Source organism: Anopheles merus, chromosome 3R (genome assembly GCF_017562075.2).
Source record: "Anopheles merus strain MAF chromosome 3R, AmerM5.1, whole genome shotgun sequence".
Classification (NCBI taxonomy): Eukaryota; Metazoa; Arthropoda; class Insecta; order Diptera; family Culicidae; genus Anopheles; species Anopheles merus.
Genome location: NC_054084.1, coordinates 19,148,105 through 19,162,727, shown reverse-complemented (window position 1 = coordinate 19,162,727; position 14,623 = coordinate 19,148,105). Strand labels below are relative to the sequence as shown.

Below are 14,623 nucleotides of genomic sequence, written 5' to 3'. Positions count from 1 at the left end.
ACCGTAAAAAAAATATAGTCGTTCGTTAGCTGTGTTCCGCCTGTTTCTTCAGCTCCTGAGATGCTGTCGAACCACCGGCGGCGACTAACAAGATTTTCAAAAGATTTCTCCTGTTGAAATGTGTCCCAGAGAGAGAGAGGCGCAACAAAAAACAACAACAAAAACCGCTCGTCAACCCCGGAAAACGTGGAAGACGTTCGTCCCAATGTCTTCAACGTCCCCAACCATAAAAACCATGCGTCTGGAGCGAGTCCCCACAGCAGCACACCATCAACACACACCAGCGCAACCAACCTGTTGAATGTAGACGCTGCCCGGAAAAGCCGGAAAAACGGTTGACTGCCGGTAAACGGGGAGAGAGAAAACATAAGGGGGATGAGAGACAGTGTGTGTCGTCTGTTGCTTTCCCGCAGAGCGTGCAAAAGCTGTCGTCCATCAGGAATTCAGCATGGGTTTTTTTGTTGCTGTTTTGTTTCGACAGCTTTTTTCAACATCCCTTCCCGACTGTCTGGCATTGGGAGGGCAGTTTAGCTTTCTTTCGGGTTTTTGTTTCACCATGCTCGTCGCAGCATGATACTGAACCGTGCGCCGCGCGCTCTCTCTCTCTCGGCAAATGAGGCAACATTCCTGGGACAGCATTATTTTTGAACGGGCTCCTTTTCTTCGCTTCATCGTTTGCCTTCTCGAAGAAGTCTATTACGGGGCTGGTGCGCAACAAAACTGCAATCGATAACGACGTTTGTGTGTCCAGTCCTTTGGCTGGTTTCTGCTTTCTTCCTTCCTCTGTGACGTTGCCGGGCGGACGGGAGTTTGGAGTGATTTAACTGAAATTAATAGCTCGCTCGATTCCTTGGACACAGGGTCAATTGCCCGCACTGTGGCAGCACTAATAGGTTGTCCTTCGGTTCGGCAGTAGCTCGCTTGATTGGTGCAAAACTGATTACACGGGTTTGAGCGCTGGCGCTAGTGAACGTTTGGTCGGAAAGTGCAATCTTTCCCAACGCATGAACGCGTCAAGCACAAAAGCTCAACCGTGTGTCAAATTAGCTTACCTTTCGGCTAAAAGACGGTCAGCGAACGTTTGCGTTTGCGTTGCAAGAACAGCAACACTAACTTCTGTTTTCCGTTTCAACTTCCAGGTCGGCAAAGAGTAAGGACGATAACCTCGGTCCCATGATACGGATACGATCGTCGTCGGCGAACGCCGCCTCGAAGCCAACGTCGATGCTGTTCCGCCGCCAGACGCACACCGGCCAGAAACCGATCAACTGCTCCCCGTCTAGCGGTAAGTGGCTTTCCGTTTGTTTCTTTTTTCATTGTTATTATAGAGTTAAACCTGTAACCACCCTCTCCCTATATCGTACATTTTGCTAATATTTAAACTTTAAAACACCCAACCCCGTTCTTTCCTGGTTTTATGAACCCCACGACCTTGGAAGAACTGTTGAACAAAACCTACCTCCCCCGCCCCTCTTTAGCATTAGTATTTAGCACCAGGACGCAGGCAGGATATGGTTTATGTAGACTTAGCATATATCCTGTGGTCCTGTTTTTATCCACCTTTCCCCCCATTGATCTCACATGTTAGATTTGTCTCCTCCCTTTCTTTCCACAAACTAGCTAAACACACACTACCTTGTCTTTGTCGTAGGTTTATAACGCACTAGAACTGTTACTTGCTCTTTAAGTTAAACACACTTATTCTTCTCCTGTTTTTCCCCGTTCCGTGTTTGTTTTCACACTTATTGTTTATGAGTATAGTAACGTTTTTTCTTCCCACTCCCTTCAACTATATATTGTACGCCCTGCTCACTCGCTCACGCGTAGACAGTTTGTTAGTTGCTAGATGATTTTTCTTTCTCGTATTGGTTGCTATTACTCATATTTTATCGATTTATTTGATCATTCTTGTTTTATTGTCAATGAAGTTTTTTTTAACATTTGTAGTAGTTTTATATATTTTTAACAGTTTTTTTGTAGTATTTAGATTATTTTTATATTTTGTTTAAATATTTTTGTCCTTTTTTACCACTGTTATTTTTAATGTTATGTACTGATCATTCGGTTTGATTTGGCCGTTGTTTTCTTATTTGGAATTTGTAACCATTACATTTAGCCACCAAAAGAAAGGGAAAGTGATTAACAGGTGTAGTGTTTTTGTGTGTGTTTTACTGAGTTGATTTCCTATTTATTTTTCGTTGTATCCTTTTTTAATGGTTTTATTATCTACTCACATTCACACATTTGGTTTGAAAAGCAACGTTTTCGATTGATGTTTTTTTGCAGTTTTTATATCGTAGAATTGTTTCGTTATCAGTAGTTGTTAGTGTGAGACTTTTTCTATTTGTTTTTCATCTTCTTTAATTCACTCCTGTTTGATCTAGTGTCTCAGTCTTCCTAGCATAGCGTTTGTTTTGTGAGCTAACACCACACACGCACACACAGACCATACGTATAGTTTTAGTTGTTTGGTTTACCTTCTACCCTTTTCTGCGTAATGATTCTAATTTTGTAAGTTTTTTTTTTTGGTATGTTTAAGTACTCGAAATACCACCACAAGGGGGTTGAAATTTAAAATTCGAACAAAACAACGTCCCCTTTAACGTCCATTGAAAGTACTTACCTAAAGCTAGCGACGAAATAACTTGAACCTCGTACATGTATGTATCTCTTTCCTGAATGGACGCTAACCTGTGGTTTTACCAAACAATCCTTTTTGTGTGTTCGGAAAAGATGTCGTGAATCTGCAGCTCGTGTTTAACTTTCTGCGCATTATCTTCACCTTGAGCTGAAATTAGGACAGGGGGTTTTGTCATTAGTTTTTGCTCTACGATCTGCTGTTGCATTTTAAGGTGTTCCAAGATGTTCTACTGTTGCATCGTTTTCCATGTGATCGCTTCGAGCACATTCGAAACCTCTTCGTCTGCACCATGTTTCATCCAATTTCTAGGGGTTTCTTCTGTCCTCCAAAAACTCCTTTATATTAGGCGAATAATTCGAACGATGCGCAATGCTCTCCAACTTGATCATCTTCTTTGTGCGTATACATCTTTGCTGTCCTCTCTCTCTCTCTTTCCATTACGTCATTTCATATCTCTCGCTCTCCTCTCTCTCACCCATACCTACACATATTATATCTCCCTCTCTCTATCGCTAAACCTGTGTTCTTCGTACCAAGCGACACACACGTGGCCAATGCTCATCGCACCGACCTGACAAGTCCTGCCAAATCACCTCCCCCAAACACTTCCCCACTTTTTTCCCCCAAGGGCAAAGGGCCACAATAAATTCACTCTGTTGTGCATCTTCCAGAGGATCAGTCGAACAATGGGCAGAACTCGGAATCGTCGTCGTCGGCCACCAGCGTCAATACGGTCGTGCTGGTCGGCTCGCCGCCGAAAGCAGGCACCTCCGCCGGCCTGCCGTACAGTGCTGGTGCACCGGGCGCGAAACCGCGCCCGCCAGTCGTAGCGAATCCTAGCCTGCCAGCCTGTGCCGAAAACTCCTCCTCCCTCAACACCTCGACCACCTCCACCATTACCACTGCTGCTTGTACCTCTACCACCGCTGCCGCCGCCGCCGCTTGTTCGTCGTCGTTCGTCGGTCCGTCCCAATCCTCCTCCGATTCCTTCTATCACGCACCGATGATCGTTCCCTTTGCGGGCATTACACCTGCCGTGAGCACTGGGAATGTCGTCGCCTCGACGCCGGCTGCCATGTTCAGCAGCAACTCGTCGCTAGCGAGCATCGGGTCCTGCTCGCCAAGCGATGCGTACGTCCCGCTGGTGCCACCGGGTCACGGCAGCACCGCCAGTACCAGCCAAGCTTCCGGCGGTGGTGGTGGTGTGCCTACTCGCGGAGGTTTAGTTGGGTCACCGCGGCTCGGTGTCACTGCCCAATCGCCAAACTATCGCCGGACGACGTCGGGGAAGAAATCGACTGGCAGTGACGCTGGCGGTGGCAGCACCACTTCCCCCCTACAGGCGACTCGCAGTCACCAACCGTCCCGTCACTACCCTCAGCAGCCTTCCACCTCCTCCCACCATTCCCATCATCCCACGCACCTGCCCCATCCTCCACCGCATCATCCCGCTCCCTATCCGCACCATGGCACGCAGGCAGTGGCAACCGGGGCATTAGTTGGGCCACACCCGGCCACCCCGAGTGTCGTTAGTAGTAGCGGCTGCTGCAGCATCGGCGGCAGCAGCAGCAGCATCGTCAGCAACAGGAGCAGCAGCAACTACAGTAGCAACAGTAGCAGCACCAGCACGATCGCCGTTACCAATGAGTTTTCGTCCTCCTCGACTGACCATGGTACGACCTATAATATGATTTTTTTTTTCTGATATTTTTGGTTTTATCACCATTTCTACTCTTCTTCCCCTCCAACACATGGTACCAAGTGTGTACTGATTCTTCCCTTTTTAAAGCTACCCATTATCCTTCCATCGTTGTGGTTCATTCACTCCGAACAAAAAACTATCTTTCCCTCATCTCGTTCCCGCTATTGGTTCTTGCTTTATTTATACTTCTATCAGTATTTAAGTTTGTTCTGTTTTCTATCCACTCAAACACTACTGTTATCCATTTTAAATCTTTACTGTCTTACTTTCAATCATCGCAAATAGTTCTTCTCTATTCCTATTATTGGTTTTAATGTTACTAAACATGGCTTTTCTTTCTAAAAATTCAACCTTTTCGAAGCTTTCTCCTTCCTCCGGAAACATATTATTTTGCTGCATCTCCCGCTCTTTCTCTCTCATTGTAAACCATATCTGATCATCATAATAACCCTTTTTTTCCTCAACGATTGCACTTAAATGAGAGCGGGAGCAAACTTTTTCTATTAAACTGTTTGATTTTTTTTTCCTCTTTTGGGTTTATATCCGTTTTGTTTGGTTCGTATTGTTCATCGACACACACACACACACACATACTCTCTCTCTCTCTCTCTTTCCCTCTATATTTTTCCTCTCTATAGCTCTCTTTCAACCCCTTCGATATTGCTTTTAATTTCCATCGTTTTCCAACCCACACTTTTCCCGTTTCCCGTTCGGTTCCTCTGCTGTAACCCTCCGGGGTTTCCCCCCCTTTGCCGTGCTTCAACGACTCTTCGGCAATCCTGTCTCCCCGTGAAGAGCGCCCTTTTGATGGTCAAAATTTATCAAAAAATTAAAACAAAAAAAAACCAAAACTAAAACATTCTAACCTCTCGCGCATCTACTCATCCACGGTTTAAAGCGACCGGTTGCGCGAATTGACGCGAAGACTGCCATGCAAACGGCTGATGCCCTTTTTCGCCTTCGCCACCAAAATGCTTCGATTCTCGTTGTTGTGTCTATTGCTTATGTGCTTTTCTGTGCTGCTCGAAATTGCTGCCTAAGCCCGCGGGCAATATCACCGTCCGTTTGAGTTAACTTTTTTTTTTATTGGGTTCTCTTATATTCCTGGTCATTGAAACGAATATTGGAAATGCGGCGGAAGAGAAGAGTTCTCTCTCCTCCGACATCGCATCACACGCACACACACACATCAAGCACACTTGCCAAATAGACTGCAGCAGCGTATTGAAGTATTGAAGTGCACTGCGAGAAGAACGGGATAGGAAAGGATGAATGGGTGTTTGGCTCACTGTTTCGGACTATTTTTCAACATTCGCATCAAACCCCTCTTCAAAAGGTTATGGCAAACTAGGATTCGTTATGTTCGCTTTGGATGTTTTATTGCGCCCGTGTATCGGGTCGGCTGAACTTGGGTAATATTTGTATCATAGTTGCTTCACAAAACCACCAAACAAAAACCCATGTGATGTTGTGAACACAGTGGATGGCAATCGCGGACATTTTTTCTCTCCAACAAGACACAAGCTGCAAGTTTTATCTTGTAAACTAGTGTGTAGTACATCGCTAGGAAATATGTTAAAAAGCAAGAGATAACAAAATTAGATGTGTATCTAGTAGCAGCACAGCGCTTGGCGGCAGATGCATCCATGCACTACTAATTTAGGGTGGTTTTTCCCCCACTCATACTATTGACTTTTAATAAGAACACACCACCACACCCCGTGCGCATCTATAAATTCCAAGCTTAAAAGCATAAACCAATAAATTAGTCATAATGTAGCGTAACTAATTGGCGCCGGTCTGCAGACAGCTCTATCAGATGGGGCAGCCACGTGTAAGAAGTAAGAAGGCAGCAGCAGCAGCAGCGATAGTAAAAAAACGGCACTCTTGAGCAAAGTTTAGTTTAATTTTCAATTTGTAGCTAGTAGCTTAATTGCTTCACAACCTTGATGAAAAAGGCGCCACTGTTGAGTGGAAGAAAACAGCAAAAAGCACCTGAGGTATAATAGAAGGAAAATCCAAAACCCCACACACTCAATGCTTATTAGCCGCTGCTGCTGCCTTGGCTGGGCCATGTGTTAGCATGAATTATTGATGCGCTGCTTCCCTCTGCTCTAGTTAGTGCGCAAACATACGAGGTGAGGAAAAACGATCCGATTCGATTCGGGAAGGTGGAATAGACAACAGATTAGCCCTTTCGGGACAGGCTGGAAATGATGATCCTTCCCCCGATAAGATCACGTACAAAATAGTTTATTTAAATCTGCAAAAACTGCGATTGCCCAAGCCACCACGTGCACAACCATCACTACGGGGTTGGTAGGACCTCGGTGTGTATATGTGTGTGTGTGTGTTTGTTTGACGGGAATTTTTCCTCTTCATTTAACGCCGATCTCTCTGTTCACTCTCGTTTGGCACCGACAAGTTTGCGTGGGTATGTGTGTCCATTTTGGTGTGCAAACCGTTGTTTTATACTATTACTCTCAATGTGTTTGTGTGTTGAAAAACGTTGTCCAGCGCTGTGTGCCATCTAGGAAGAGCTTCCTCTACTAATAGGGGTCCCCAACGCCCCATCTAACACTCAACTATCTCGTTGACGATCGTGTAACATGTTCTCTTCGACATCCTTCCCCGACTCAAACCGGCAAAAGCTGTTGCTCGGCGGCAATATGTGGTGTGTGCTTCTTTCCGATTGGTCGAAGAGACCAATTCTTCCGATCGGTTCCCTGTCTGTGTTTGTTTTCCACCCCCCTCGTCTAGTGGCGATCATTATTAACTGCATGGCTCAACATGTGCTCCCAAATTGTGTCCTTACGCGCGTTTTGCATGATTCCCCTGCCTGCCTGTCTCTGATCTTGTTGTTGTTGACTGTAGCGTTTCCCAGTTTCCGCCGAAGGGAGGAAAATGATTTCTTGCATGCACAACATTTCGCATTTTCCTTCCCCGTTTATGTATTTCTGTATTGTTGTGGTGTGTATTGCAGATTTGTGATTGGCTTTCTTGTTTTTTCCTTGCTCCATTTTTATTACGGCTCCTCGATTTTTTATGCATCCACAAATTTACGTTTTTAAAACCGATTTTTCTGTTTTCCACAATCTCAACAAACTTATCGCGCTTTTCACGCTTTCCATCACTCATAAGGCATAGCAATTGCAATCAACATTTATCATTCTTCATCTCAGTCGGATAAAAGTGCTGATGCGATCGAGGCCAAAATTGGCTACCGATCGATCGTACAATGTTAAAGGATGTTTACTGACACACATCAATGGTCAAATTAATAACAAACAAAACATCAAATATCATTTCTCCCAGTGTTGTACCGAATTAAACATAAATGAATGGATAAAAATGGCATTTTATTGGGAGGGAAATAACGCTGCAACCGGTGTAGCAAACGTCAGTCTCAGAGCCCATGTGCTGTACGAACTGCGTTCCTCCAAACCACAACCCGAACCGAGGTGAAGCTGCACATTTCTCATTGACGTTCATATCATCAAAATTGCATTAGTTTTTGGTTCAAATCAAGCAAAACGATTATTATGTATGTTTTCGAAAATTTGGCAAAAATTTTGCTTTTAATTATTTTAGTTTTTTTTTTTCTTAAATCACAATTGGCTTAAACTTTTTTGTATTGTAAAGAGAATCTTTTTAATCTCTCACTGTTCAAAATTTTCCAAAATTTATCAACTTTTTTATATAACAGATATGACAAAAATGAGAAATTGTATGCTATTCTTCTTTCCCTCTCTCTCTTTTTTCTTTCTCTCTTTCTCTTTCCACACTACGGTGTATGAAATAAATAAAATTAAAAAAACCCAAAACATAACTTTTCTAAACCAAAACAAATCGCCACAAAAAAAACACACCAATTTCTTCGTGTAGTGTCTTCCGGCTTGTCCGCGGTGGCCAATATGTCCTCGCCCGCGACAATGGGAAACGCGACGACAGCGGCAATGATGATGCTACCACCGTCGCCCTCCGCCTCGATGAGCAAGTTCCACCATTACGCCAGTACGCGGCAGGGCGGCAAGGAGGTGCCCGGCAGTGGCGGTGGCATCACGCTCAGCAATCTGCTCGCCACCATCACCCACTCGCTCGTGGGTGGTGGTGGTGGTGGTGGCGCTGGCAGTGGTGCAGCCAACGGTGATAGTGGCCCGCTGGCGACGGCCAGTGGCGGCAGTGGGGGCAGCGGGGGCAGCTCTTCCGGTGGTAGCTTTTCCAACTTTTCCACCTCGTCCAAATCGTCGTCCCGCTGCTCCTCGACGGTTAGCATACAGACCGTCGCGACCGTGCCGCTGATGGGGCCACCGCCACCACCGCCACCACCGCTGGAGCAGCCGGCCCTGTGCGGGGTGCGGCGGCGTCACACGCGCAGCCTTAGCCACCATTCGGCCAATGCCATCTACCTCACCGGGGCAAAGCCGCTGCGACGTTTGCGCAGCACGCTGCGACGCCATTCCGTCTCAGGTACGGCTTGAATGCTTGGTTTCTTGATTTTCTGTTTTTCTGTTCTAATTTCGGTTAGTTCTGTTATGTTCGTCAGCGAAAAACGAACATTGCATACCATTTTCCTTTTTCTCGGCATTTTCTGCGCCCATCACAAGCATAGTTTTGTAGCGATCACACTTGTGCTCATCACTGTTGGGTGCTTTATTTTGGGTTTGTCATCCAATTACCGCTTTTGTTTTCGTCATCTAGTTTGGCAAATTGTTGTTCAATTTTAATGATAATTCATTTTATTATTATTATTATATTTTAACGTCATTGAAAGGACTAACGAGGTCTATACAGTACCTAGTTCATGGATATACTTTCTTTTAAGAAATAACTATTTTGGTTTCTCTGGTCTGGTTCATCATCGCGATCCGATTCGTGCCTTGACATTGGTTCGTTTTCATTTTATACGCATCTAATTAGACACGTCTGTGGGCAAATATTTGTTTTAAAATCATCCTAACAAAACAGAATACATGCAGTTATTTATGTCATGTTTTTAATATTTTTTTGTGTTGGTAAAATTTTACTTATAAAATACACACCAGTAGTTATGTGTTTGAAATATAATAAAAAATATTCTTAATAGAACAGTGAAGGTATTTAATGTGCTATCTTTATGAGTTAGCTTTAAACTTCCCCAAATGCTTGTATAATCTTACCTTAGTAGAGCAGCTTCTGGGGCACTTAACTTTGGAATTTACATGAATTTCAGTTTCTGCAATAATCACTGCAAAATGAAGCAGTTTTTGTTTTTGTTTAATTTACAAAAGGCTCAATAAAGGAAATCCCTTCCTGGTACCTTTTCCCTGCTCATCTGTTCCGGTAAGCTGTTCGATAGTAATTAGAAGAACGGCAAACCTTTCCGAACCTGCTCATGAACAATTATTAAAGCTAAAAACATCCCCGGTTTCCCATTGGGTAATCGATAAATTTCTTCCCTAAACTGTATACCACCAGCACCACCACTGCACAGCAGTGGATACCGGAAAAAGGGCCACCTGGCGGTTCCTGTATCGTGTGTACCGTGGGCAGCATGGAATGAAGTAATTTTCTTTGCCACTTGATCGCGAAGCCGATCCACATACATATCCACCACGACCACCACATAGCACCACCACAAAAGCGAGGGACGAATATAATGAAAATTAATTAAACCTTTAAGCGAGCCGCAATCAGATGTTAGCTTAACACATATGCTGCTGCTGGTGGTGGTGGCCCCCGGATTGGGAAAAAGGGGAGAAATGGGAGAAAGGAAAGCGCTTTTGTCTTATCTTTCGGGCTGTGCCCGGTTTCCATTACTTGTACGCGTAGGTACCGTACCGGAGGTTTTGTAAGACGCGTGGGGCTTAAACGAATTAAGTTTGTGCTCGCGTGGCAGACTATCTTGCCGTTTTCTTTTTGGTGTGATGGTTGTTGCTGTTTTGGTGTGATGGTTGTTGCACACAACCCATATGGTGCACACACACACACACACACACACACACACACACACACACACACACACACACACACACACACACACACACACACACACACACACACACACACACACACACGTTGTGGTCATATTAAGGGGAGAGAAGTAGAAAAGTAAATCCTGCTTCCCGTTCCCTTGGAACAGATCAACTGCATTTAACGATCGTGAAGAAAGGGTGCAAGGGAAATTACCAACAGAAAGGTGGGCTCAAATTCCAAGGTCCGTACCGGGTTCTATATTGCTTCTGCCCATGTGTGGTACAATATGGTTTAATTATGTTGGATTTTTGTATTGTTTCTGTATATTTTTTTCTCTTCTCTTTCAAAACTGAACTGCAATTGTCTCTTTTTTTAAAAGAGAAAATTAACAATCTGAAACAAAAGAATTATGAATCATTTCATCCCCTTAAAAGTGTGTTAAGAATGAATTTGCAGAGCTTTTGTGTTTGCCGTTTTTCTTGTGGTTCAGCCTCAAACAGTGCCAAACTTAGGCCAACGTTTTGGCCAAGTTGCTCGTGACTTAATTATTAATTTCCTGCTGTAAACTATTTATGGTTTGCGAACGTGCATGCAGTGGTGCCCTATGGGTTTCCGGTTGTTTTACGATGAATTTTTAAACACAAACCGAGCTGAATGAATTTAATATGCTGCAAAAACCTCCCCTTCGGCTCGGCTGCCTTTCGCGGGCGCTACGGAGGATGGAGAAAAGAATGATTTATTGCCGGCAGCCGGCCACCACTGTGTGCAATCCGTGCATAAAACTGCCGTGCTTTGGAAGCACTGTTCAGATTGAGATATCTAATGTGTACACTGCCTCTTCCTCTACTGTGCTCTCTCGGCGGAGATCCTTCTTGCGACTTCAACGAGCGTACAGGCGGGCAACGAGGAAACGCACAGCCACTGTGGCCTTGCTGTGGGCTACTGGAGTGCCATTAATTAATAAATGGCTTGTTATTTTAAACCTATTCATTTATACGATTGTAAAAGAAAAGACACGGGGAATGAGAAGTTAAATAGCACAGTGAAAAAAAAAAAGATAACGCAATGCAGGCAATGCAATATAATTTTACACAGAGCTTTGCAGCAAGAACCAAGCTATGAGCATCAGTAAAGCCTCCTCGTGTTGTGGGACGCGAACGCCAAAGCCAGGGGAGGCCAGGAAGTATTTAAGCGGCTAAAGACGTAGTCAATTTCTTCTCGTTTTTTTTCCATTGCTCTCTTTTGTATGCTCCTCTTCTATAAAAGTATTTGATCTGACGTTTAGTAGGAGTCTCTTACCGTTTTCTTCGTAAATGGATGATTTTCTGATTTATTTTCCTTACACCAGCAGCTCCATTTACGGATATGGGCATTCATTGGCGAAATTGCAAGAAAGGGGCAGAGTTCCCCGTTTCGGTTTCCGTCTTTTAATCGTGTGCCTTCTGCAAGCTTTCGTTCCGCTTCGCTTCGTCCTGTGCGCTGCAGATTCACGCACGGAGAAAATTATTACCGTCCCCCGTCCCCCCACAACAAGCGCATATTAACCGCACACACTAACGCCTAAGCTGCTCTGTTTCCCTAAACCGAAAGCTCCCCAGAAGCACACCGCTTTGCCAAGGGGACTTTCTTTGGGAAAGAGTGGGATTATTTATTTGATATGTTTATTTAAAATTTTCTAATATGTAATATGGAAGTGAAGAAGTAAGCTAACAATGTATATACTGTTGTAAACTCCTTCAGAAAATAACCATCTAAAACTACTCTGATTTAATCAATAACTCTTACTTGTGGCTGGTTTCTTGCTCGCTCGAAAATCAAAATTATAATTAAAACTCTGCAGATGAGCAGATTTAAATACGTAAAACCCCTCAATGCGAGCACGGTGAGCAAGAAAACACAACCGTTTTTGGGGTTTATCGTTGGGGCAAAATAGAAACTAATGTAGAATGATCGGCATTGCCTGGCTAGACCTGATTAACCGGAACAATCTCGGGATGAGAGCAGCCGTTAAATAGAGAAAAATGTGACAAGTTCTTCTAACAAACTGGCACCCTTCGAGTAGACGGCCTCCGACTGGGAATGTATCAGCGTGTGTGTGTGTGTGTGTGTGTGTGTACATGTAGCTGTAGTGTGTAGCTGACACTGCGTGGTGGACTAATAATGTAGCCATCTAATTAATAATCTAAGACGCAAAGACGACGCGACCCCGTCGGCCGAATAAAGTACGCCGGGAAATGGATGTAATTAAATGCTGTAGCCGACCGGCCGGCTGGGGGCCGCACACAGGTGAATAGGTTCCTTCAACCAGAATGGAGAAGATCATCATCCCGCGTGTTATGCTCATCCCCCCACCCAAAATGGTGGTGTCTTGCAACGAAAGCAAAACGAAACACCCACCCCCATATGCTGCTGGTGTACACGCTGCAGACGCGCGCTCACGGACACTAATGTTGGACATATAATGCGGTCGGCTGAAATACGAACCTCATAAAGATTATTTATGAGCGGCACAGGGAGGACCTCTCGACACATATCCACGGACCCGCGACTCGCGCGAGTTTGCGGAAGCCCACGCAAAACACACTCTTCTCCGGTCCATTAGATGGACTCTACTAAGAGCCACTGCGGACGGAAGCGCGGAGTGCAGTGATGCAAGTAATGAAAACGAAAACGCAAAACAAAAACAAAAACATAATCACAACCCTAGGCGCAACCATCGACCGGGTTATAGTTTGCGGAAGACGATACAGCAGCGCCCCCTGGGCGGCATATAGAATGGGGACGACACACGCTCAAACAAGAGTAAAACAAAAAGGAACAAAACCCCTCCCTCGTGTGTGTGCCCTTTTGCGCAAAGATAGAGAGTGAGAGGGGTGTGTCTCGGGAAACGAACCGCGAACGATAATCGTAAATTTCCACCTAGTAATCACTCCTGTTAACTAAACTAATTAGAGTAGAGATAATCAGAAATTCTAACCGTACCGAAACGAAGCCGACGACCACGACGAGAGGATAGCGACGATGGCGACGAACCTATCCAACACACACACACTCACACGTGGCCTGTTGTGGTTCTCCTTTTACCACTACCGGACGGAGGAAAAAAGGGGGATGTAAAGTGGACTTCGAAAGAACGTCCTCCTACGGGTGACACCTGATAGATAGGGCGGATAAGGATAACACTCTTCAATTCGGACGACTGCTCGCGCGCTCCACCGGAAGATCCAATCTGATCCAGCCCGTCGAAAGCTCATTAATCAAGTTGTTTCACTGACGTGCGTGTGTGGGGAGCAAAAAAGGCTTGCACTACTTAGCTTACTCGCTTATAACATGCTGTCTCTCACTTCCTCTTACCTATCTGTGCTGTATAAAAGATGCTTACCCTTGGAGTGACGAATGAACACAGTCGCAGCTGCTGCTGCGATGATGATCATTGAAAATTATAACCCTATTTACCCACTACAAAACCACAACCAACAGAGCGGGGCTCTCGTCAAGCTCTAACTACTAACCTTTGAAACCCCCGAAACGGCGTGAATTAATCTCTTCCATGCTCGGATGTACTACCGCTTCTCTCTACTGATGTCTGTGTAGCACTAACGATTTCTTCCCCATTAACCCATCATCATTACGGTTTGCATAACGCCATGAACCGAACGGAGAAACATGGACAGTGTTGCTACCGGAACCGTTGTTCACATGTTTGACACTGAGACGTTCTGCAGAAGAGATACTGGACACACTACTCAATCGCTTATTCGACTTTTGAGCCATGACACGAATGGACAATTATACTTTTATGAACGAATGAAATGACGAATTCACTTTTTTTTTACTAATTTGTAAATTTAATTTATTATAAAACTTTTGTTAGCAATTCTCAAAGCAAAAGTAAATATTTAATAAAAAAGGTGCATATTGAGCGCATTTCTATTAAAGGTTTGCATACCTTCAGGCGTTTAGCTCAAGAAATGAAATCTGCAAAGCAAAACGGTTTTTTTTTCTATGTTACTACACGTTTTTGATTATAATAATGTACTTGACAGCGATGAGTAATCAATATTGAAATGCATATTAGATTTATCTATGTTTAATTAACATTTTGTTTACGATTATCTCGTTACCAAACTAATACTACTCATTGAAAGCAAAAAATCATTAAATTGCATACCTACGGGCGCTTAGGAAGGCCCGTTTTGTATAAATATATATTTTAATGCAATTTCAATTCTGGAATTTTATGAATTAAACATTTCCACATTTTCCTTTTAACATTGTTCCTTTATATTTCACGTTACACTGTAAACTGACTGGTAAATGTATTT

The 14,623-nt window shown here is 44.2% G+C and overlaps 1 protein-coding gene across 12 annotated transcripts in view; it reads left to right on the top strand.

Moving 5' to 3' along the window:
- Positions 1 to 14,623, top strand: part of LOC121595859 (insulin receptor substrate 1) — a 208,490-nt gene that overhangs the window by 182,439 nt on the left and 11,428 nt on the right. For 8 of the 12 annotated variants that reach the window (XM_041920170.1, XM_041920167.1, XM_041920160.1 and 5 more), the window contains 2 exons: positions 1,140 to 1,285; positions 3,313 to 4,314. In XM_041920170.1, the coding sequence (XP_041776104.1) occupies positions 1,140 to 1,285; positions 3,313 to 4,314 (1,148 nt within the window). Of the gene's footprint in view, positions 1 to 1,139; positions 1,286 to 3,312; positions 4,315 to 8,228; positions 8,814 to 14,623 lie in introns of all 12 variants that reach the window. The other 4 variants (XM_041920172.1, XM_041920169.1, XM_041920168.1 and 1 more) reach the window with 3 other exon arrangements.